The sequence below is a fragment of the Carassius carassius genome, chromosome 42 (assembly GCF_963082965.1).
Source record: "Carassius carassius chromosome 42, fCarCar2.1, whole genome shotgun sequence".
Taxonomy (NCBI): Eukaryota; Metazoa; Chordata; class Actinopteri; order Cypriniformes; family Cyprinidae; genus Carassius; species Carassius carassius.
Genome location: NC_081796.1, coordinates 26844106 through 26869415, shown reverse-complemented (window position 1 = coordinate 26869415; position 25310 = coordinate 26844106). Strand labels below are relative to the sequence as shown.

Sequence of the window (25310 nt, the reverse complement as noted above, 5' to 3'; positions counted from 1 at the left end):
CGGTCACATTGGTGCCGTGACTTTTGTTTGATGCAAGTCATCGTGGATCCTCATCGATCAACATCAGCTTGGTCGCCGGGGTTTGCTGCATTCTGGAACATCCAAATTCTGCCTGTATCTGTGTCAAAGGGAAGACAGGTTGGACATTAGACTGTATATAATTTAAAAAAAAGGTTGAAACTTCATATTTAAAAAAACAAAAAAAAAAACAAAGAAAAGGTTAAATTTGAAAAAGAACAATTTTTGTTTGATAATTTGATTGTATATTACTTTTAGGTGTGTACACATGTGAACAGTTTTTTTTCTGTGGTCACTATCTGTTTTAATTTATTTTTGTTGATCTGTAAAACTCAAGATGTCACAAAATAGTGAGAAGACAAGTTACTCCCCTAATGATGGGTTTGAATTGGGTTTTGCTAGGGGGCGTATTTTTGGTGAATTTGAACAGACACCACTCAGAAGGACTATTAATATTGGCTCTCCTGATTTCTGTTCTACCCGTAATTCCGGTAGAGTACATACTACTGAATCAGAAAAGTGTGAAGGTGCTGCTTCAGACAGCCGAGACCACAGTAACGCTGACTTGAGTAGTGTAATCACACAGCTTGCTCAACAAATAGGGCAGTTAATATCTGATCAGCTGAAAAAAAGCAGTGATAAAAAAGAGTGTCCTGATATTCAAACGCAGAGCATAGGGACCAGCCAGGTTCGCATGGAGTCACCTTCTCTTAATTTGACCGGCATGAAGTTAGTGATGAAGCCTGATGTTAAGGCACCTCCCTGTTTCAGAGGGGATGGATCTGACAAATTATCAGTACATGAATGGGAAGAACTCATGGATGTTTATATGAGAAAGAAAGGTGTTCCTTTAGCCGAACAAGCGGATGAGATCATCTCGAACTTAATGGGAAGAGCCAAAGATGTAATCAAGATAGCACTACGGAGCAATCCATCGCTGAAGCCTGAAACAAACCCAAGAATTGTCACAGACATACTCAAACAACACTTCAGTGAATTGACATATTCATCTATGCCGCTTGCTGACTTTTATGGCACTTTACCTGTAGCAGGAGAGAATGCAATGGAATATTGGATTCGGCTTAACAAAGCTGTTGATGTTGCTGACGAGGGTTTGAGAAGGCAGGGCAGAAGTATTGAAGATCCTACTCGTGAGGTGACACAAATGTTTGTTAAACATTGCCCTGACCAATCTCTGTCTGCTATCTTGAGGTTCAAGTCTGCTGATAGGTGGACGGCAGCTGAAATACAAGAACGTCTTGATGAATATCAAGCTGAGAAGAGAGCACAGATGAAGGCGCAGTCTAATCGTTCTGCCTTTGCGAATACTGTAGCTGCCAATGCCCAAATGTCGAATTTGGATGATGGAACATCTGGAAACGTATTGAAAGTGTCAACAGGTCGAAGTGAGTTGCCAGTTACACCATCAGGTCAGACAGGTGACAGCTGCACTCAGTCTCTTATCAGTTTGCTTGATCGTGTGCTGAAACAAAGCATGCAAACCCCCTCTGTACCTGTAGATTCATTTAGGCATGGGAATGTGAGCAGGAAGTTTTGCAAAGTGTGCAGAGGCATGGACCACTCTACAGTTGCACATTGTAGAAGAGACGGTTTATGTTTGTTTTGTTTCGAACATGGACACAGGAAAAGAGAGTGCCCGAAGTGGAGTAGTCATGACAGTCTGGAGGTAAACTACCCTCCACGAGGAGCTGGTCCTTTAAACCATTAGACCCACATTTGGAGAGGGGATGTGTGGGTGATGATCAAACCCTCATAAGTGATCTGGAGCTGCAGTATGTGAATGCATGCCATACTGCATCTGATGGTACTTGCGTGATATATGCACAAAATATGCAGACAATAAAGGCTTTTGATGAGCTTTTCTATACTTCTGTGATTTTAAATGGTCAGTTCCATATGAGAGGAATGCTTGACATTGGCTCCATGTCTTGTACCCTCAGTGAGACAGCTGAACAAAAGTTGTTGGCTGAAAATGCTGTCTTGGACAAGAAATCACTACCCGAGAATATCGTTCTTGTCGGTGTTGGGGGTAGGACCGCACAGCCAAAAAGTTTGTACGAAGTTAGTATGAAAGTGTATGGCATCAGCTGTCGAGTTCCAGTTCTCGTTGTCCCAGGACAACATGATGATTTAATTCTTGGCTCCAACTTGATTAAACATGTTGTGAACAGAATGAAGAACACAGATGAGTATTGGGACTTCATATCGCAACGTGCTACACAGTTATCACCGGACGGTGAACACTTTTTAGATGTTATGTCAAATCTCACACGCTGGCGACATGATGAGATCCCTAGCAAAATCGGAACAGTAAAGCTCCATCATGCTGTCACTCTTGCTGCTAACCAGGAGCCTTTAGTGTGGGGAAGACTGCCCAGCAACACTCCATTTTCCCTTGGGAGCACCATTCTCGTTGAACCAACTGCCTCTAAGACTATGCCAAGAAACATCATGGTAGCTCGTGTGATAACATCTATGTGGGGTGATAGGTGGGTACCTATGAAGATAACCAATTTGTCTGACCAACCAGTCACGTTAAGAAAGAATCGGAAATTGGCAGATGGTTCACCTTGTCTGGCTGTAGAAGATTTCCCAGTTTTCCAGGGCACTGGAAAGATAAAGGAAGGTAGTTCAGAGGTGGAAGCTACCCCAAGTTGTGCTTCAGATTTGAGATTGCAAGATGTTGGGTTAAGCAAAATTGACAACAGTCACTGCAAAGTTACTGAAGCATCCAAAGAGAAACTTGTGCAGTTGTTGTTTAATTACAATGATGTGTTCTCTAAGCATCCCTTAGACTGTGGTGAGGCTAAGGAATTTGAACATCGCATCCGACTTACAGATGAGAGGCCATTCCGGTTGCCATATCGGAGGATCCCTCCTGCTCACTACCAGAAGTTGCGCGAGGTGTTAACCGAAATGGAGGAGCAAGAGATAATTAGAAAATCTGTAAGCGAATATGCATCGCCATTAGTACTGGTGTGGAAAAAGGATGGAAGCCTCCGCATTTGTACAGACTTCAGGTGGCTTAATGCGAGAACACTCAAAGATGCTCACCCACTCCCTCATCAGTCAGACTGCCTTGCTGCTTTAGGAGGTAACAATTTCTTCAGCACTTTGGACTTAACCTCTGGATTCTATAATTTGCCCATGCATGAACAAGACAAAAAATACACCGCTTTCATTACTCCTATGGGACTACATGAGTATAACCGCATGCCACAAGGCTTGTGCAACAGTCCAGCTTCATTCATGCGGATGATGCTTAGCATTTTTGGAGATATGAACTTTACCAGCTTACTGTGCTATTTGGACGATTTACTTGTGTTTGCGCCCACAGAGCAAGAGGCCTTGAGCAGGCTTGAAATGGTTTTTCAGCGGCTCAGGTTACATCACTTGAAATTGAGTCCCAAAAAATGTCATTTCTTGCGTGATTCAGTGAAGTTCTTGGGCCATACTATTTCTGGCCATGGTGTCTCTGTGGACTTCACGAAGGTGGATGTTATATCCAAAATGTCCAAAATGCAACTTATGGAGGAAGATGGTTGCACTCCATCAGCACGAAGAATCAAGTCATTTTTAGGAATGATTTTCTATTATCAACACTTTATTCCTAATTGTTTTTCGATCGCCAAGCCTCTCTTTGCTCTGACTGCGGGTCAGAAGAGACGGAGTAAAGCGAAGGTTAGGAAGCCTGTGGGCACGTTTAGAAAGTTGAATCCAAGTGATTGGACAGTGGAATGCGATATTGCTTTCAATACACTCAAGGAGAGGTTGCTGAACTGTGCTGTGCTTGCGCATCCTGATTTCTCCAGGCCTTTGATTCTTTCAATTGACGCGTCTCTGGATGGCTTAGGTGCTGTGCTATCCCAAGTTCCAGCAGGGGAAGAAATAGCTCGGCCAATTGCCTTCGCCAGTAAGACCCTAACTGTGTCACAGAAGAAGTACCCTGCACACAGGCTCGAGTTTTTGGCTTTGAAGTGGAGTGTGTGCGAAAAGTTCAGTCACTGGCTCAAGGGGCACACCTTCACAGTTTGGACTGACAACAATCCACTTACGCACATTATGACTAAGCCGAAACTCGATGCCTGTGAACAAAGGTGGGTTTCAAAGTTAGCCCCTTATTCTTTCGACATAAAACATATCGCAGGAGTCAAGAACATTGTGGCTGATGCCCTAAGCAGAGATCCATTTGCAAGATCAATTAGTCATAGGCTCATGAATGAGAGTTACAACCGCTTACTTACCGAAGCTGATGCTGTAGGAGAAGAAGGGATACAGGATGTGTTTCGTCTGAAGGTTGATTGCCACAAGATAAGTGATCAGGTTGGATGTCAATCGAGCTGTCATGTGCAGTCATGTGATCCAGTTGCCGTCAAGACACTTTGCCATGTCCAAGATGACTGGGAAATGGCGACGGTGACACGAGCAGTTCAGCTGGTGCAGTTAGTTCAGCAGATTGCAGACACTAGCCATGGTGAACAGCCTCTGCCTATGTTCTCTCATGAAGAGTTGGAAAGAAGTCAAGAGCTAGACCTTACCATTTCCAAGGTTCTCCCTTTTGTGCTTCGTAAAAGACGCCCTTCAAGAAGAGAGAGGGAAAAACTCGACTATAGAGCTTTAGCCCTTGTCAAGCAATGGGATCACTTAAAAGTGTGTGATGGGATTCTGTACAGGGTGACTAAGGAACCTATAAGCAGACAGAAAAGACATCAGTATGTTCTGCCTGAGAGCATGGTAGAAAAAGCTCTACATGGTCTTCACGATCTTGCCGGTCACCAAGGACAGGCTAGAACAGTTCACTTGGCAAGACAGCGCTTCTTCTGGCCCAAGATGGAGCGCGATATCAGAGAATATGTGAAGTGTTGTAGGCGGTGCATTCTGGCAAAAACACCTGAGCCAGCTGCTCGAGCTCCACTGGAGAGTATTCAGACTTCTGCACCTATGGAGTTGGTTTGTCTTGACTTTTGGAGTGCAGAAGATAACAAACAGCGTTCAGTGGATGTGTTGGTCCTGACGGATCATTTTACGAAACTTGCACACGCCTTTCCTTGCATCAATCAGACGGCTAAGCAAGTTGCTCGGAAGATATGGGACCATGTGTTCTGTGTGTATGGGTTTCCTGGGCGGATCCATACGGATCAAGGAACAAATTTTGAGAGTGAGCTCATTGCTGAACTGCTTGCACTTTCTGGAGTCTCCAAATCTCGTACAACGGCCTATCATCCTATGGGAATTGGCATCACAGAGCGGTTCAACCGAACATTGGGAAGTATGCTTCGCTCCTTGCCTCTGAGATCTAAGGATAAGTGGCCACAACAAATTCAGACTCTGACCTTCGCTTACAACTCAACAATACATGAGACGACGGGTTACGCACCTTTCCAACTCATGTTTGGCCGTGTCCCACGCTTACCTGTGGACATAATGTTCAAGCAAGTATTGAAGGATCCAGTGATTGTTGATTACAGCAGCTATGTCGCCACTTTAATGTCTCATCTTCACGAAGCAGCTGAAATTGCTCAAAAACATGCTGTACAAGAACAGAGGAAACAGACCAAGATGTATAACCGCAAGATCAAGGGAGTACATTTGAACAATGGAGATAGAGTGCTCATTGCCAACAAAGGAGAAAGAGGAAAAAGGAAGTTGGCAGATAGATGGGAACCTACTGTGTACACCATTGTGGATAATGATCCCCAGACACACATATACAAAGTGAAGGATGACAAAGGACACATTAAAGTGATACATCGAAACATGCTCTTAGACATCAGTTTCTTACCTGTGACATGTCCTGAGGATGAAACATGTGAGTCAACGGTTGCCGATTGCTCGAGCGATTCAGAGTGTGAGAGCCAATCAACAAACTCCACTGATTCCTTGGAGGATGAAGATCCTAAAAACGAAACGCATTCATTAGTATTGAATGAGGATGTTTCAAAGAGTTCAGAAACATTTGACGTACAAATGGAACAGGACACAGAGAAAAGCGATGATACTTACTGTGTTAATTCTGGTCAAGACAGCCAAAACCAGATGCTCCCTGAAAAAACATTGAGCACCGGAACTTCTGATTGTGACAATGTATTGGCAACATTTGACTTTACTAATTCAGGTATCATTGACTCTGACTTACCTGTATGTGATGATGTGTTAATGCCAGGTCCTGAACAAGCGCAAGACACTATTACAACACGGGCTGGTAGAGTAGTAAAAAAAGTCAACCGTCTGATTGAGACCATGGCTCAAAAGCCATTTAAAATGCCAAGTTTGTCAAACAGGTTCCAGAAAAAGTCACAGTCACTTTTAAGCCTATTCCAATATCCGTGATTGGGTAGGAAGTTTATTTTATGTTTCTTTTGGGGATACGTTTTTTTTTGTTGTTGCCATGTGATATGAGAATAATGTGAATGAGGATTTGTTGCAAAGGTTAAGTGTGGTATGGTGTATTTGGCAACATACTTTACTATTATCACCCTCAAATATCTCTGTATCTGTCAAGACAGATAGCTTTCATTGCTGTAACTGTGGAATTTTTGCATTGTGATTCTTTAGTAAATCCTCTTTATGCACATGCATAATTTTGGTGAAATTAGGGGAGGTGAATGTAACAGATGTCATATTTATTAATTAATTTCACTCAAAATCTCCCTTTCTTATTATCATTTCTTATATTTCTTTCATTATTTTGTATTCTGGAATTTTATTTATTCTTCTAATATTGATTTATATTGATTATTCTTCTTCTTTTAATTGAGATGTCATATTTCTATGGTTACACGGTCATTTTTCAGTTTTGTTTAATACGGTGCGTGGCTCCTTTAAGACTCTTTGCAATGTTCTGTCATGTTCCGGTTCCGGTTGCTCTCCTTCAGTTCGCGGTAAATGCGACTGAAGAGAGGCAGAAATGTGAAAGAAGGCCACAGACTCGAGCTTGCAGTGATCTTTTATTTTTATTCATACAGAATAAAATCCGGTCCGTGAAATTTCTGTTGTCCGGTCTCCTTCATTATAACACAACGCAGAGTCCCGACAGAGACTGGTCACAACTGCTATGAATTGATGGCGGTCAGATAAGTATGATTAGAACCATGATAATGCACTTCAATTAATGCCAACAAAGTTTTCTAGTCTATGCAAAAAAATGTTGTGGTCAATAGTGTCGAACGCAGCACTAAGATCCAATAGCACTTTATTACAGAGAGATACAACCACGATCAGATGATAAGAGCAGGTCATTTGTAACTCTAAGGAGAGCAGTCTCAGTACTATGATACGGTCTAAATCCTGACTGGAAATCCTCAAAGATACCATTTTTCTCTAAGAAGGAATATAATTGTGAGGATAGTACCTTTTCTAGTATCTTAGGGGACTAGGGGAAGTCGTGGCCTAATGGTTAGAGAGTCTGACTCCCAATCGAAAGGTTGTGGGTTCGAGTCCCGGGCCGGCAGGAATTGTGGGTGGGGGGAGTGCATGTACAGTTCTCTCTCCACCTTCAATACCACGACTTAGGTGCCCTTGAGCAAGGCATTGAATCCCCAACTGCTCCCCGGGCGCCGCAGCATAAATGGCTGCCCACTGCTCCGGGTGTGTGCTCACAGTGTGTGTGTGTGTGTGTTCACTGCTCTGTGTGTGTGCATTTCGGATGGGTTAAATGCAGAGCACAAATTCCGAGTATGGGTCACCATACTTGGCTGAATGTCACTTCACTATTTCACTATTTCACTATCTTGGACAGAAAAGGGAGTTTTGAGATTGGTCTATAATTAACTAGTTCTTTGGGGTCAAGTTCTTAACACAGTTGTTTGAAGAACTTGTAAAAAAAACAGATTGAGAGAGTAGTGAGAGAGAGGACAGGAGAAAAGAAAAAAGAAAAGAAAACAGCGATAGGCATGAATGTCAACGCTAATGACAAGCTAACGAATGCTAATGCAATGCAGATGAGCTGCACTTGCGGATTTAGAATAAAAGAGAATGATCAAATTAATCAGATTAGATTGACAGATAATATCAGAAATATGGTGGGAATTAAGTTATATTTTATCACTTAAACTCTTTCGAGTCGATTAACGCATATACGCGTTGTGTCATTTTCTCCTCATAACCCCGAAAATAACTTAAAATAAACTTTTAGTTTTGATCGTACAGATAAGAAAATACATCAATCGAATCTGAAAAGGGTGTACTTTGTTTGTAAACAGACATATTAACAACAAAACTTTGTGCATTTATAAAATAAAGATAACAAACAAGGTGTGCTGTCTGCAGCCTTTGTCTTCAGTGATCTTCATTTAGACATGCGTCATTGAAATGAACTGTAACTCAGTGAATACTCAACGAAGAGACATGAGAGAGATATCTATAGAAAGTTTGACATGTCTACTTGTAAACTAAACAAGTGCTGCCGAAAAAAAAAATCTGTTATAAAGTAATCCAAATGAAAACAACCCGATGTCCGTTTTTCACGTCTCCCTTCATTATCTGCTAATTCGATCACTTCCCCGCACTGAATGCGCTATTGAGATTATAATGAGAGTATAATGAATTATAATTATGTTCAGATTATAATGTTTCACTGAAGCGCGTGGCTTGAATATGCCCATACAACAGAAAACAACGCAGCGAGACACTTGTTCTTTAAGTGTTTTTATTTTACTCTTTGCATCGCAATGAGAGGAATAATACATAATTCACCCCAAAAAGATGTGATGTGGATTACCTCAGGATTTGAGATTTGGATTTCCTCAGAAAAAAAAGAATGAAGTGCTTAATTCAGCAGAGAACATAAACATGATTAAGTTTTTTTTTATTTATTTATATACTTGTACTAGTTTTCACATAACGTGTAAACATTTTACTAGTTAGACTTTTCCAAACTATAATTCCTGACTAAATGTATAATCAAGTGAAACATTATGAAGTTTCAATAACAATATACACTATACCATACAAAAGCTTGATGTAATATAAATAATATAATATGTAATGTAATATAATGTAATATAATATTAATATAAATGTAACAAATAAATGTTAATGTAACAAATGTAACAAACAATGCTGTTCTTTCAATTTATTCCCCCCCAAAAATCTGATAATATATTCTCAGCTCTTTTCAATATTATTAATAATAATAATAGTAATAATAATAATAATAATAATATTTTTTGTAGAAAATCAGATTGTTAAAAGGATTTCTGAATGATTGTGTGACTGGAGTAATGATGCAAAAAAATCAGCTTTGAAAGCCAGCTTTGATTGTTCCTAATAAACTGTTTAACTGCACCTGTAAGTGAATATTAAATTATGTTGTGGGATAATTACATATATTCTAAATAAACTACAAACATAAAATTATATACATTTATTTTGTCCTTACATTCTTTCATGTAACTCTTCCCTCTCAGTCACACACCTGAGTGAATGGCTCATTATGCAGCTCATTATGCAGGCCTTTGTCACACCGGACACTGTGAATATCTTGTCATGCCGTTTGAATTATCTAACTCACCTTCTGTATTCCGAGGATTTATGAACAAGGTGTTCTGGGAGTTACTCCATTGCTCTGTGATCATTTACATCGATGGCATTCTCATCTACTCCTGGAACCTGGCCGAATACGCCATCATGTGGAGCAGGTCTTACAACAGCTGAGGAAATACCTCATGAATGAATGACAAAAAGGTCTAAGCCATTCATAAATGGCCAAAACCCAAAATTGTTAAATAACTCCAATGCTTTCTGGGATTCTGAAACTTCTAATGTTTCATTCACCACTTCAGTCGCAACACCGCCACTCTAACTTCCATGCTCCGTAACAAGCCCAAGTCTCTGTCCTGGACTCCTGAAGCCCTTGAGAGTTTTGAAAAGTTGAAGGAAGCTTTCTGCATCACTCCTACCCTTGCCCTGCCGGATCCTCAGAAACCATTCATCGTGGAAGTTGATGTGTCGACAATAGGGGTATGAGCAGTTCTCTCACAACGTTCCGGAGAGCCTCCTGTCCTACATCCCTGTTCATACTTTTCCTGCAAGATTTACTTGGCAGAGCAAATTTATGATATCAGTAACCACAAGCTACTCACCATCAAGCTTGCTCTGGAGGAGTGGAGACATTGGCTGGAGGGAGCTATTCTTCCATTTCAAGTCATCATGGATCACCGGAACTTAAAGTATCTTCTTGAGGGCCAAGCGCTTAAACCATCGTCAGGCATGGTGGGCTCAGTTCTACACATGTTACACATCCAGTTCTCTGTTACCTACCATCCAGGAAGGATGCTCTTTCAAGTCTCCATCAGCCGACGGAACGATTACTAGCCTCTGAGACTATTCTCCTTCCAGCCATCATTGTGGGCTCTATCCAGTGGACGCTCGACAGAGAGATCCATGGAGCCACCCAATCAGAACCTTCTCTGCTGGGAGGTTCAGAAGGGAAAGTCTGTGCCATCCTCCTTCCGCAATACCTTTCTGGACTCACTGCACTCTTCTCCAGGCTCTGGTCATCCAGGCAGCCAGCAAATCCTCTCGCTCCTTGAAACCCACTACTGGTGGCCCAATATGGCCAGAGAAGTCAAACGATGGTCTCACATCAGAGTTGACTTTGTCACAGACCTCTGCCCAGGTCTTAATCTCACACATACATCCTCATAATTGTCGACAGGTTCTATAAAGGGTGCAAAATGATCTACTGATATGATGATCATCTTCTTGACGCGCTGACACCAGTTTCAGTCCACTCCTTACGAAGCTCTCCTAAGTTCTTGAATCAGCTTTTCCTGACAATTATCCCAAGGCTGGGGTCATCCCTGTTGCTTGTGCACCTTTTCCTACCACAATTTTTTCTTCCAGTCAAGTCTCTATGAATATATTTCAATAAAGCACTCTGTGAACAGCCAGCCCTTTCAGCAATGACCTACTGTGACTTACCCTCCTTGTAGAGGGTGTTGATGATCATCTTCTGGACAACTGTCAAGTCAGTAGCCTTTCCCATAATTGTGGTTGCATGTTCTAAACTAACCCAGGAGGTACCCAGTATTTACTCAAAATTAATCAAACTAAATATTTCAGTATGTTTACAATGAATCTAGAATACAAGAAAGTTTGCTTTTAAAATAAATTACAAAAACTAAACACCTATTCTAGGATATATAATTTTTTTTTAATTGCACCTTTAAGTATAGTAATCAGGATGCAGTATTTCTGCACTTTGTAAGGCGGTTGTCCTGCTTCTCTGTAACTTGTATTCTTTAGGTGTATGTCTGAGATTGACATCTAATAGACAAATCATGCTTTAAATACATGCCTGTTTTACACACATGACTCCAACAGAACCAGGAAACATGAATCACCTGAGTTCAGGGAAGGAGGAACTGAAATGTAGTTGAGCTGTTGTGTGTCTCTATATTTATCTTACACATGCATCCTCATAGTTGTCGACAGGTTCTCTAAGGGGTGCAAATTTTTCCTTCTCAGAAAATGATCTACTGCCATGGAAACACCAATGCAGTTATTTAAACAATTCTTTCACAATTTCGCCATCCCTGAAGACATCACCTCTGATCATGGGCCCAATTCATCTCCCGGGTATGGTGGGCCTTCTTCCAACTCCTCTGAGTATCAATAAGCCCCACCTCTGGATATCATCCACAATCAAATTGCCAGACTGAATGAAAGATTCAAGGAAATCGGGAGGTATGTTTGTTGGAGACTCTACCTTCCCTGGGCTGAGTACGCACAAATCTCCCTCAGTCTGCAAACTACCGGCCTCACCCCTTTTCAGTGCATACTTGCCACAAGCATAGTCCCCCACTATATTGGACCATTCACCATCAGGAGGCAGATCAACGATGTCAGTCTGATATATAGGCTATATAGGTATAATACAAGTTTGAATATATATGAATATAAGTAATCTAGAAAAACAGTGAGAATACGTTATCTAAAATTAGTAACCTAGAATATATAACTGAGTTTTAAGTTTTTTTGTTTAATTTAATAAAAAAAAGCAAACATTCTTATATTGAAGATTCATTGCACACAAACTGACATATTTCAAGAGTTTTTTGTTTTAATTCTGATGGTTACAATTTACAGCTTAGGGAAATTAAAAATTCAGTTTCTCAAATTTTTTTTATATTTTCTCAAAGATCAATCAAATAAAGATTTACAAAACAGAAATGTCCCAGGTCTACAAACTAGGTTTAATTATGCACTCAATACTTGGTTGGGGCTCCTTTTGTACAAATTACTGCTTCAATGCGCCTGTGGGACTGCTGTGGCGCTATTGAGGCCCAGGTTGCTTTGATAGTGACCTTCAGCTCCTCTGTGTTGTTTGTCCGATTTCACTTATCTTGCTCTTTACAATAGCCCACATATTCTCTGTGAGGTTCAGGTCAGTCATGTTGGCTGGCCAGTCAAGCACAGTAATATCATGGTCATCAAACCACTTGGAATTGGTTTTGGGTAGGTGCTAAATTCCTGCTGCAAAATTAAATCCACATCTCCATAAAGCTTGTCAGCAGATGGAAGCATAAATGCTCCAAAATCTCCTGGTAGATGGCTGAATTGACTTTGGACTTGATAAAATACAATGAACCAACACCAGCAGACATCATGGCACACCAAATCATCACGGACTTTGGAAACTTCATACTGGACTTTGGATTCTGTGCCTCTTCAGTCTTCCTCCTGACTCCAGACTTTGATTTCCAAATAAAATGCAAAATTTACTTTCATCTGAATAGAAGAATGTGAACCACTGAGCAACAGTCCAGTTCTTTATCTCCTTAGCCAAGGGGAGACGCTTCTTACATTTTTTTTTTCTGGTTCAGGAGTGGCTTGGTTCTAGGAATGTGACAGCTGTAGCTCTTTTCCTGAAGACGTCTGAGTGTGGTGAGTCTGGATGCACTGACTCCGGCTTTAGTCCACTCCTTGTGAAGCTCTCCCAAGTTCTTTAATCAGCTTTTCCTGACAATTTTCACAAGGCTGGGGTCATCCCTGTTGCTTGTGCACCTTTTCCTACCACAATTTTTTCTTCCAGTCAAGTTTCTATGAATATATTTCAATAAAGCACTCTGTGAACAGCCAGCCCTTTCAGCAATGACCTTCTGTGACTTATCCTCTTTCTGGAGGGTGTTGATAAACATTTTCTGGACAATTGTCAAGTAAGTAGTTGCATGTTCTAAACTAGCCCAGGAGGAACCCAGTATTAATACTCAAAATTAATCAAAGTAATCAAGCTCAAAATGGAATATTCTAATTTTTTGAGAGACTGAAAAAAATTAGAATTAGAATTTTTACTGTCATAACCTTCATTAAAGCAAAACAACTCTAAAATATTTAAATATGTGTGAAATGAATCTAGAATACAAGCCATAACACCCAATGTACTTGCTACATCATTAAAAGAATGGCATCTACGCTAATATTTGTCTGTTTCTCTCTTGTTCCGAGGTCACCGTGGCCACCAGATCCAGCCTGTTTTCAGATCAAAGGGTCACTGCAGTCACCCGGATCCAGTACGTATCCAGACCAGATGGTGGATCAGCACCTAGAAAGGACCTCTACATCCCTGAAAGACAGCGGAGACCAGGACAACTAGAGCCCCAGATACAGATCCCTTGTCTCAAAGACCTTGTCTCAAAGGACCACCAGGACAAGACCACAGGAAACAGATGATTCTTCTGCACAATCTGACTTTGCTGCAGCCTGGAATTAAACTGCTAGTTTCGTCTGGTCAGAGGAGAACTGGCCCCCGACTGAGCATGGTTTCTCCCAAGGTTTTTTTCTCCATTCTGTCACCGATGGAGTTTCGGTTCCTTGCCGCTGTCGCTTCTGGCTTGCTTAGTTGGGGACACTTCATCTACAGCGATATCGTTGACTTGATTGCAAATAAATGCACAGACACTATTTAAACTGAACAGAGATGACATCACTGAATTCAATGATGAACTGCCTTTAACTGTTGTTTTGCATTATTGACACACTGTTTTCCTAATGAATGTTGTTCATTTGCTTTGGCGCAATGTATTTTGTTTAAAGCACTATATAAATAAAGGTGACTTGACTTGACAAGAAAGTTTGCTATTTTATAATTAAATTACAAAATATAAAAACACTCTTTCTAGGAAATATATATATATTTTTTAGATGGACCTGTAAGTAGAGTAATCAGGATGCAGTATTTCTGTACTTTGTAAGGCTGTTGTCCTGCTTCCTGGTAACATGTATTCTTTGGGTGCATGCCTGAGATTGGCATCTAATAGACAAATCATGCTTTATAGACTTGAAATGCCTGTTTTACACATATGACTCAAACAGAACCAGGAAACATGAATCACCGGAGTTCAGGGAAGGAGAAACTGAAGTGTAGTTGAGCTGTCGTGTGTTGTGTGTCTCTGTATTTAAGCAGTAAAATGGCAGAATTCAGAATTTCTCAGGATGAGTTCATGTGTCCAGTGTGTCTGGATCTCCTGAAGGATCCAGTAACCATCCAGTGCGGACACAGTTACTGTAAGAGCTGTATTACAGACCGCTGGGATCAGGAAGATCAGATGAGAGTCTACAGCTGTCCTCAGTGCAGACAGACCTTCAGTCCAAGACCTGCTTTAGCTAGAAACACTGTGCTGGCTGAACTGGTGGTGAAACTCAAGAAGACCAAACGTCCTGCTGACTGTGACGCTGGAGCTGGAGATGTACAGTGTGACGTCTGTACTGGAAGAAAATACAAAGCCGTCAAGTCCTGTCTGATATGTCAGGAATCTTACTGTGAAACTCATTTCAACCGTCATGAGGAATTTTATTCACGTAAGCCACACAAAGTGATTGAAGCCACTGGACGACTGCAGGAGATGATCTGCCAGAAACATGAGAAACATTTGGAAATGTACTGTATTACTGACCAACAATGCATTTGTGAGCTGTGTACAAAATATGAGCATAAAAACCACAACACTGTATCAGCCGCAGCACAGAGGACAGAGAAACAGGTATTTAACACTAGCAATCAAGTTAATAGATTAGATTAGATTCCACTTTATTGTCACTGCACATGTAAGGTACAAGGCAACGAAATGCAGTTAGCATCTAACCAGAAGTGCAATAAGCAGTAAGCACAGAATATACAAGGTCTATAATATGTACAATAACTATACAGATAAGTATTATGGATATAATTTACAGATTTTAAATACTATAAGCATGATATTCAGGTAGGTGTACTATGAACATACTATACAGATGGATTATGTAAAAGTGTATGTACACTATAGGCAGAACTATGAACATATGAACATAATTTACACTAGTGCAATGGATAGTACAGTGCATAGAAAATATTTCAGTGTGCAAATGGATTACTGGGTTTCTGGGTGAACAGACAGTAGTGCAAGTAATAACAAGTTTACTGTTTTTTGCTTGTTGTAAATAAATAAATAAATCAGTCAGATGCAGTGGTGATGTGGGGGAGGAGTCTGTTTGTGTGGTGTGGGGTGGTGTCAGAGGGCAGAGTTCAGCAAGGAAACAGCTGTAGGGAAAAAGCTGTTCCTGAATCTTGTGGTCCTTGTCCGGAGGCTCCTGAAGCGCCTCCCGGAGGGTAGGAGGTTAAACAGTCTATGGTCAGGGATAGAGGAGTCCTTAAGAATGCTGCGAGTTATAATACTCAGTGTAGTGATCCAACAATCAGATTGTTTTCTGTATAGAGCCACAGATTAATGGAGAAAAACTTTCAATTTGAAGCTGTACGTTTGTGTCAGTTTCACTTTTATAATACTTACACTTGTAGTGTGAAACAGGCTTTGATATTTATTCATAGATGTACAATAGTGGTAAACCATCAATCATCCCTTCAAGAGTTTAAACCTACAGCCCTTAGTCAAGTCAAGTCAAGTCACCTTTATTTATATAGCGCTTTAAACAAAATACATTGCATCAAAGCAACTGAACAACATTCATTGGGAAAACAGTGTCAATAATGCAAAAATTATAGTTAAAGGCAGTTCATCATTGGATTGAGTTATGTCATCTCTGTTCAGTTAAATAGTGTCTGTGCATTTATTTGCAATCAAGTCAACGATATCGCTGTAGATGAAGTTTCCCCAACTAAGCAAGCCAGAGGCGACAGCGGCAAGGAACCGAAACTCCATCGGTGACATAATGGAGAAAAAAACCTTGGGAGAAACCAGGCTCAGTTGGGGGGCCAGTTCTCCTCTGACCAGACGAAACCAGTAGTTCAATTCCAGGCTGCAGCAAAGTAAGATTGTGCAGAAGAATCATCGGTTTCCTGTGGTTTTGTCCTGGTGCTCCTCTGAGACAAGGTCTTTACAGGGGATCTGTATCTGGGGCTCTAGTTGTCCTGGTCTCCGCTGTCTTTCAGGGATGTAGAGGTCCTTTCTAGGTGCTGATCCACCATCTGGTCTGGATACGTACTGGATCCGGGTGACTGCAGTGACCCTCTGATCTGGACACAGACTGGATCTGGTGGCTACGGTGACCTCGGAACAAGAGAGAAACAGACAAATATTAGCGTAGATGCCATTCTTCTAATGATGTAGCATGTACATAGGGTGTTATGGGAAGTGTTTCCGGTTCCGGTTTATCTAATTAATGCAGCCTAAAAATCCTTTAACGGATTTGGATAATAAAAGCATATTAGTATGTTATGTGTATGCCAGGTTAAAGAGATGGGTCTTTAATCTAGATTTAAACTGCAAGAGAGGCTTAATAACAGCCAGTTTGAAAGTTTTGGGCACATATCCTAATGACAATGAGGAATTAATAATAGTCAGAAGAGGATCTATGACTTCTGGAAGCACCTCTTTTAGGAGCTTAGATGGTATAGGGTCTAACATACATGTTGTTGGTTTAGATGATTTAACAAGTTTATACAATTCTTCCTCTCCTATAGTAGAGAATGAGTGGAACTGTTCCTCAGGGGGTCTATAGTGCACTGTCTGATGTGATACTGTAGCTGACGGCTGAATGGTTGCAATTTTTATCTCTAATAGTATCGATTTTCGAAGTAAAGTAGTTCATAAAGTCATTACTGCTGTGGTGTTGGGAAATGTCAACACTTGTTGAGGCTTTATTTTTCGTTAATTTAGCCACTGTATTGAATAAATACCTGGGGTTATGTTTGTTTTCTTCTAAAAGAGAAGAAAAGTAATTGGATCTAGCAGTTTTTAATGCTTTTCTGTAGGATATGTTACTTTTCCGCCAAGCAATACGAAATACCTCTAGTCTTGTTTTCCTCCAGCTGCGCTCCATTTTTCGGGCTGCTCTCTTTAGGGTGCGAATATGCTCATTATACCATGGTGTCAAACTGTTTTCCTTAACCTTCCTTAAGCGTAAAGGAGCAACTTTATTTAAAGTGCTAGAAAAGAGAGAGTCCATAGTTTCCGTTACATCATCAAGTTGTTCTGAGGTTTTGGATATGCTAAGGAATTTGGATACATCAGGAAGATAACTTAAAAAGCAGTCTTTTGTGTTAGAAGTGATGGTTCTTCCATACTTGTAACAAGAAGTAGAATTTACAATTTTGGCTATATGAATTTTGCAAAGAACTAAATAATGATCTGAGATATCATCACTTGGCTGAATAATTTCAACACCATCAACATCAATTCCATGTGACAGTATTAAATCTAGAGTATGATTTCGACAGTGAGTAGGTCCTGAAACGTGTTGTCTCACACCAATAGAGTTCAGAATGTCTATAAATGCTGATCCCAATGCATCTTTTTCATTATCAACATGGATATTAAAATCACCAACTATTTAAACTTTATCTGCAGCCAGAACTAACTCGGATGTAAAATCACCAAACTCTTTAATAAAGTCTGTATGGTGCCCTGGTGGCCTGTATACAGTAGCCAGTACAAACATAACAGGGGATTTATCATTAACATTTGTTTCTCTGGATAATGTTATATGAAGCACCATTACTTTAAATGAGTTATACTTGAAGCCTGCCCTCTGAGAAATCCTGAAAACGTTGTTATAAATTGAAGCAACATCTCCGCCTTTGCCTTTTAGACGCGGCTCATGTTTATAACAGTAATCTTGGGGGGTGGACTCATTTAAAATAATGTAATCATCAGGTTTTAGCCAGGTTTCTGTCAAACAGAGTACATCTATATTATGATCAGTGATCATATTATTTACAAAAAGTGTTTTCGTAGAAAGGGATCTGATATTCAATAAGCCAAGCTTTATCATTTGTTTATCCATATTGCTTCTGTTTTTTATTTGTTGAACCTCAATTAAATTGTTAATCTTAACTTGGTTTGGACGTTTTTTGTTTTTTCTAGTTCGGGGAACAGACACAGTCTCTATAGTGTGATATCTAGGTGAAAAAGTCTCTATGTGCTGAGAATTAACTGACCTCTGTGACGGGAGGCGGCTAGCAGACGGTCGGCCTTAGTTATCAGTTCCACTTTTACTGGATTCATCTGTTCACATGATGATTTAGAGCCAGTAGTTTATGGGATTTAAATGCTGCCATGATTCAAAACTGAAAATTCAGGTCTGAAAGGTTGAAACTAAGTGTTCGAAAACTCAAAAACTTACAAAAAAAAGTTTTGCAAGATCGAAAAATAAGATTTGCAAGCTTGCAAAATGTAAAAAAAAAAAATATCTCTGCAAACCTTATGTTGTTTTTGAGATTTCCTTCTTCAGAACTGCAACATTTTTTTAAATGTTGCGCAAATAATTTTTCAGAGTTTCAAATTTGTCAGTGTTCTCCCACTGTATTAGATTGTTTTCCAGGTTTGAAACCTTGTAAATGGTGATCTGAAAACTGGTGTGCGAATGTGTGAAATTTTTTTTTGAAACTCTGAAAACAGAGCTTTGCAGGCTTGCAAAGTGGTAAAATAAAATTACATCTCTTCAAACGTAATTTTGTTTTTGAGTTTTCCCCCTTCAGAAGTGCAACACTCTTTTTTATGGTGTTGTGCAATCATTTTTTCAGAGTTTCGAATTTGTCACTGTTCTTCCAGTGTATAGTTTGTTTTCAAGATTTGAAACCCCGTAAATAGTGATCTGAAAACTGGTGTGCGAATGTGTGAAAAAAAGTTTTGAAACTGAAAACTGAGGTTCGAAAGGGCGAAACTTATTACATTACATTACATTAGCACTCCTATTGCAGACTATTTTTTCAGAGCTGAGTTTACAACACCCACTTTGCGGAGATACACACACACAGTTGCGAGCTTGCGACTCACGTGATTTGTGGCAGTGTTGTCACGCAGCTCTGCTCTGAAACTCTGAAACTCAGACTGAGCGAAAATGAAGCTTCGCAACCTCGCAAATAAAAAAAAGCCTGGAGGGAGGGCCTTCTGCTCTTGGCCAATGCTTTGCTGTCTGCTGACGTACAGTCCAATCACAAGTCGTATTTACTGGAAAGGTGGGATTGACCGACTGCTCCGCCAAAGACAAAAGCGCACAGGATACGCAAACCGAGGATGCACAGATTTCTGTCCACAAGGCGGTCCCGTCGCGGTCCAGTTCTAAAATAAAGGTTTACCCACTTGTCGTTGAAATTCACTATACAATTGCCAGTAGCCACTGAGTTTACCACTGATAGACCGGCGGTGCATCAGTATGTACACTCTCACCTCACTTTCCTCAGCTGGCGACTCACTTTCCTCACGCAGCGAACGATTCACTTTCCTCACGACTCACTTTCCTCACGCAGTGGACCACTGACTCTCTCTTCATGTAGAGACCGAATATTACAATTAAAGTGACTTCAATAGTGCATCCAAAAGAATATTTAGATATTATATTTAAATATTCAGAAAGGTGTACAGTGTATTTTTTACTTTTATTAAAATATTTCAGTAAAATTATAAATAATTGCCTATTACAAATTTATGAATGCATGGTTAACTTTTTTCTGCAATCACTATAAGCTATATGTATTGAGACGTTTTAAAATCTATATTTTGTAAAAATAAACCTGAATTATAATCTAAACATCTGTATTTTCATATATAATATATATATATATATATATATATATATATATATATATATATATATATATATATATATATATAAAACATAAATAACTAGGCTAATAAATATATAATGTTTAAAACGTATGATAAACTATTTGTTCTGCACCACATGCTAAAATTGATACTGTGTGTGAGTGAAAGAGAGTGCTTTCTGCATTGAGGATATTCTGTACTCTCAGACCTTCGTTTGGGGAAATCTTTACTGGATTGTCTGTACCCAATCCTTATCTTCAAGAATCGGCTTAAAACACATCTCTTCCAAATGTATTTGACCTTCTAACTTTAACACTCACTATTCTTAAAAAAAAGAATAATATTAAGCTTTCTATTATTTTGTATTCTATCGGTTTTCTTTCATTATACAATTAACAAAGGCAAAAAGACCTCTAACTCTAGCTTGCTCTATTCTTTTTCTATTCTATCTGTTATCAGTATTTCTTTATCATATTATTTAAAAGCCTTTGTTACGTGTAAGCTAACTGAGACTTGTTATAGCACTTGTACATTTGTTGTTTTATATTGCTTTCATTGTCCTCATACGCTGTTTGTGACGGATTGAGAGAGGATAGAGCTGACGGACCGCCTTGTGGACAGAAATCTGTGCATCCTCGGTTTGCGTATCCTGTGCGCTTTTGTCTTTGGCGGAGCAGTCGGTCAATCCCACCTTTCCAGTAAATACGACTTGTGATTGGACTGTACGTCAGCAGACAGCAAAGCATTGGCCAAGAGCAGAAGGCCCTCCCTCCAGGCTTTTTTTTATTTGCGAGGTTGCGAAGCTTCATTTTCGCTCAGTCTGAGTTTCAGAGTTTCAGAGCAGAGCTGCGTGACAACACTGCCACAAATCACGTGAGTCGCAAGCTCACAACTGTGTGTGCGTATCTCCGCAAAGTGTTTGTTGTTAACTCAGCTCTGAAAAAATAGTCTGCAATAGGAGTGCTAATGTAATGTAGGCCTAATAAGTTTCGCCCTTTCGAACCTCAGTTTTCAGTTTCAAAACTTTTTTTCACCTATTCGCACACCAGTTTTCAGATCACTATTTACGGGGTTTCAAATCTTGAAAGCAAACTATACACTGGAAGAACAGTGACAAATTCGAAACTCTGAAAAAATGATTGCACACCAACTTAAAAAAGAGTGTTGCACTTCTGAAGAGGGAAAACTCAAAAACAAAATTACGTTTGAAGAGATGTAATTTTTTTTACCATTTTGCAAGACTGCAAAGCTCTGTTTTCAGAGTTTCAAAAAAAAAAAAATCATACATTCGCACACCAGTTTTCAGATCACCATTTACAAGGTTTCAAACCTGGAAACAATCTAATACAGTGGGAGAACACTGACAAATTTGAAACTCTGAAAAATTATTTGCACAACATCGTAAAAAAATGTTGCAGTTCTGAAGAAGGAAATCTAAAAAACAACATAAGGTTTGCAGAGATATTTTTATTTTTTTTACATTTTATAATATTTTGCAAGCTTGCAAATCTTATTTTTTCGATCTTGCAAAACTTTTTTTTGTAAGTTTTTGAGTTTTCGAACACTTAGTTTCAACCTTTCAGACCTGTATTTTCAGTTTTGAATCATGGCAGCATTTAAATCCCATAGTGGTTTTCTGTGAGATTCACTATCATCTGTTTGTCCTGCAGAAGCAGCTGAAAGAGATGCAGAAGACGTTCCAGCAGAGAGATAAAGATCTCCAGCAGCTGAGAGAGACTGTGGAGTCTCATAAGGTGAGTCTGGAGAAGAAGAGAAGTTTGTTTCAGTCTCACTGAAGCTGAATCACTGTGTGTCCTAACAGCGCTCTGCACAGACAGCAGTGGAGGACAGTGAGAGGATCTCTGAGCTGATACGACTGAACAGAGATCAGGAAAAGACTGCAGTGAGTCGAGCTGAAGGACAACTGAAGCAGATGGAGCAGGAGATCAATGATCTGAGGAGGAGAGACGCTGAGCTGGAGCAGCTTTCACACACACAGGATCACATCCAGTTCCTGCAGGTAACACAGATCTAGAAGAACAGGATCATAGTGGACTTGAGCAGATCCTGCGGTGACAGAGACTCACATAGAAACATTTCATAAATGTCTTATTATATAATCATCAACCAGACTCTCATCTGATCATCTTTTTCCTACAAATGGCTTGCAGCTCTGAAAATCTCTTAGGAATGTTTTCTCTGAGCTATTTCTTATTAAAGATATATTAAGCTGTCAAAAACCACTTGTGCCACCAAACTTTAGTACCCTTCAAGGGTCCTTTTGAAATTTCTGTGTCTCTAATTCCTATAAAGTTGTAAATGTTCATTCTAATCTCTGCCTTTCCTGAGCAAATCTACTCGACCCTATAATCAGACTCCATTGATGTGCTTGAGCTGTTAGATGGATATTTATGTTGTTAACTGATGTTATATCCAAACTATTTCCTAGAAGGTTCACATATAGTGTAAGTTGCAAATACTAGAATCTGCAGCTATAATGTGATATAATGAATATGAATGAAAGTGCTGGATTGATGTGAGTTACTAATGATCAGTCAAGTCAACAAGAGCTGAACAAATCTGATGTTCCTGCAGGTTATTGGGTGTAGTGTGGAGCTGATGAGTTTGATTTCTGTTTTCTGTAGAGTTTCCCGTGTCTCTCAGCACCTCCTGAATCTACAGAAGGAAATGATGATCTCTTCTGTTCTCTCGTCTCTTCTGATGGTCTGAGAGAATCTGTCCATCAGCTGAGAGACAAACTGGAGGATTTCTGCAAAGAGCAGCTCAAGAAGATCTCAGACAGAGGTAAAGTCCTGGAGATTAATATGCTCTCAGAAACCAGTCCATCATCATGAAGAACATCATATTAGAAATGTCTTAGGAATGGATACAGGTTCATGAGAATCACACTGTTCATGTCTTTTGATTTCCACAGTCACAATCACCAACATTGTTCCCAGAACCAGGAAGGACTTCCTACAATGTAAGTCAGTCAGAAAACAAGCAGAAAACCTCACTGAGTGTGTTCATGTTCTTCCTGTAGAAGATGAAAGAAGAGTTTATAACTGATGATGGTAATGATGATTTGCACTGATATCTGGTCATCTGTACTGAGACACTGATGATACACTGAACATGAAGAGTTCAGCTACATGAAAAGATCAAACAGATTCATAATTCCTGATTCTGATGTCTTTTATCTCCATCAGATTCCCATCAGCTCACTCTGGATCTAAACACAGTGAATAAATTCCTCTGTCTGTCTGAGAATAACAGAGTGATTACTGCCACTAGAAAAGTACAGTCGTATCCTGATCATCCAGACAGATTTGATGTGTATGTTCAGGTGTTGTGTAGAGAGAGTGTGTGTGGACGCTGTTACTGGGAGCAGGAGTGGAGTGGAGGTGTTCGTATATCAGTGTCATATAAGAGCATCAGCAGGAAGGGTTCAAGTAATGAGTGTTCATTTGGATGTAACGATCAGTCCTGGAGTTTGTTCTGCTCACATTCCAGTTACTCATTCATAAACAATAACAAATGGACTGATCTCCCTGTAAAGTCCAACAGAGGTAAAATAGGAGTGTTTGTGGATCACAGTGCAGGAACTCTGTCCTTCTACAGCGTCTCTGACACAATGAGCCTCATCCACACAGTCCAGACCACATTCACTCAGCCGCTCTATCCTGGGTTTGGTGTTTATAAAGGATCATCAGTGAAACTGTGTTAGACTCAGAATAGATTGACGTGATATTTCACCCATAATGCTTTGAGCTGCATGATAAATCAGTAACAGTAGATGTTACAAAGTCTCTTCTTTTCCCTTCATGACATTAATACTGCAGCTGAAATTCTTTCACTGAAATAACATGTCCGAATAATGTGTGTAACAAATCTTCATATAGACAGTAACGTCAGTGTGTGTGAGTCCCCCTGAGTTATGATTTGTTTCTGTGTTTTTCTCAAACTCTGGTTTTTTTCACACTCGGTTCGATTGCCTGGTCCAAACCCGAGCTTGATTGCTCTTTGGGCAGTATAAGCGATATATTGATTGAGTGATATATAGTGATAGTGTGAGTGGAGCACTGATGATACAGGAAACTGATCCAACACAAAATATATTTCTTTATGTACATAATTTTGTAGGAAATATTAAACATGAACATATATCTGGTATACGTGTCTGAAATTGATTCTAATATACAGTACAGTGAATAATACAATACAAGCATCTCATACTACAGGTGCATCTCAATAAATTTGAATGGCACGGAAAAGTTTATTTATTTCATTAATTCTACTCAAATTGTGAAACTTGTGTATTAAATAAATTAAATGCACACAGACTGAAGTAGTTTACTGTTAGTCTTTGGTTCTTTTAATTGTGATGATTTTGGCTCACATTTAACAAAAACCCAGCAATTCAAATCTCAACAAATTAGAATATGATGACATGCCAATCAGCTAATCAACTCAAAATACCTGCAAAGGTTTCCAGAGCCTTCAAAATGGTCTCCCAGTTTGGTTCACTAGCTTACACAATTATGGGGAAGACTGCTGATCTGACAGTTGTCCAGAAGACAATCATTGACACCCTTCACAAGAAGGGTAAGACACAAACATTCATTGCCAAAGAAGCTGGCTGTTCAAAGAGTGCTATATCCAAGCATGTTAAAAGAAAGGAAAAAGTGCGGAAGAAAAAGATGCACAACCAACCGAGAGAACCACAGATTTTGAGGATTGTCAAGCAAACTGGATTCAAGAATTTGAGTGAACTTCACAAGGAAATGACTGAGGCTGGGGTCAAGGCATCAAGAGCCACCACACACAGATGTGTCAAGAGATTTGGCTTCAGTTGTAGGATTCCTCTTGTTAAGCCACTCATGAACCACAGACAAAGTCAGAGTCATCTTACTAGGGCTAAGTAGAACAAGAACTGGACTGTTGCCCAGTGGTCCAAAGTCCTCTTTTCAGATGAGAGCTTTTGAATTTCATTTGGAAACCAAGGTCTAAGTCTGGAGGAAGGGTGGAGAAGCTCGTAGCCCAAGTTGCTTTAAGTCCAGTGTTAAGTTTCCAAAGTCTGCGATGATTTGGTTTGCAATGTCATCTGCTGGTGTTGGTCCATTGTGTTTTTTGAAAACCAAAGTTACTGCATCCATTTACCAAGAAAGTTTGGAGCACATCATGCTTCATCCTTCTCCTGACCAGCTTTTTGAAGACACAGATTTCATTTTCCAGCAGGATTTGGCACCTGTCCACACTGCCAAAAGCACGAAAAGTTGGTTAAAT

At 39.8% G+C, this 25310-nt stretch overlaps 2 protein-coding genes across 2 annotated transcripts in view; both read left to right on the top strand.

Moving 5' to 3' along the window:
• LOC132124468 (nuclease EXOG, mitochondrial-like) overlaps nt 1-25310 on the top strand; it is a 344294-nt gene that overhangs the window by 169372 nt on the left and 149612 nt on the right. The gene's annotated exons all lie outside the window — the stretch shown is intronic.
• On the top strand, nt 14366-24319 carry LOC132124460 (tripartite motif-containing protein 16-like). The gene is made up of 6 exons (XM_059535467.1): nt 14366-15023; nt 21695-21778; nt 21847-22044; nt 22670-22829; nt 22960-23007; nt 23234-24319. Exons 1-6 carry the CDS (start codon nt 14451-14453, stop codon nt 23749-23751), a joined length of 1581 nt encoding a protein of 526 aa, XP_059391450.1. The 5' UTR covers nt 14366-14450; the 3' UTR covers nt 23752-24319.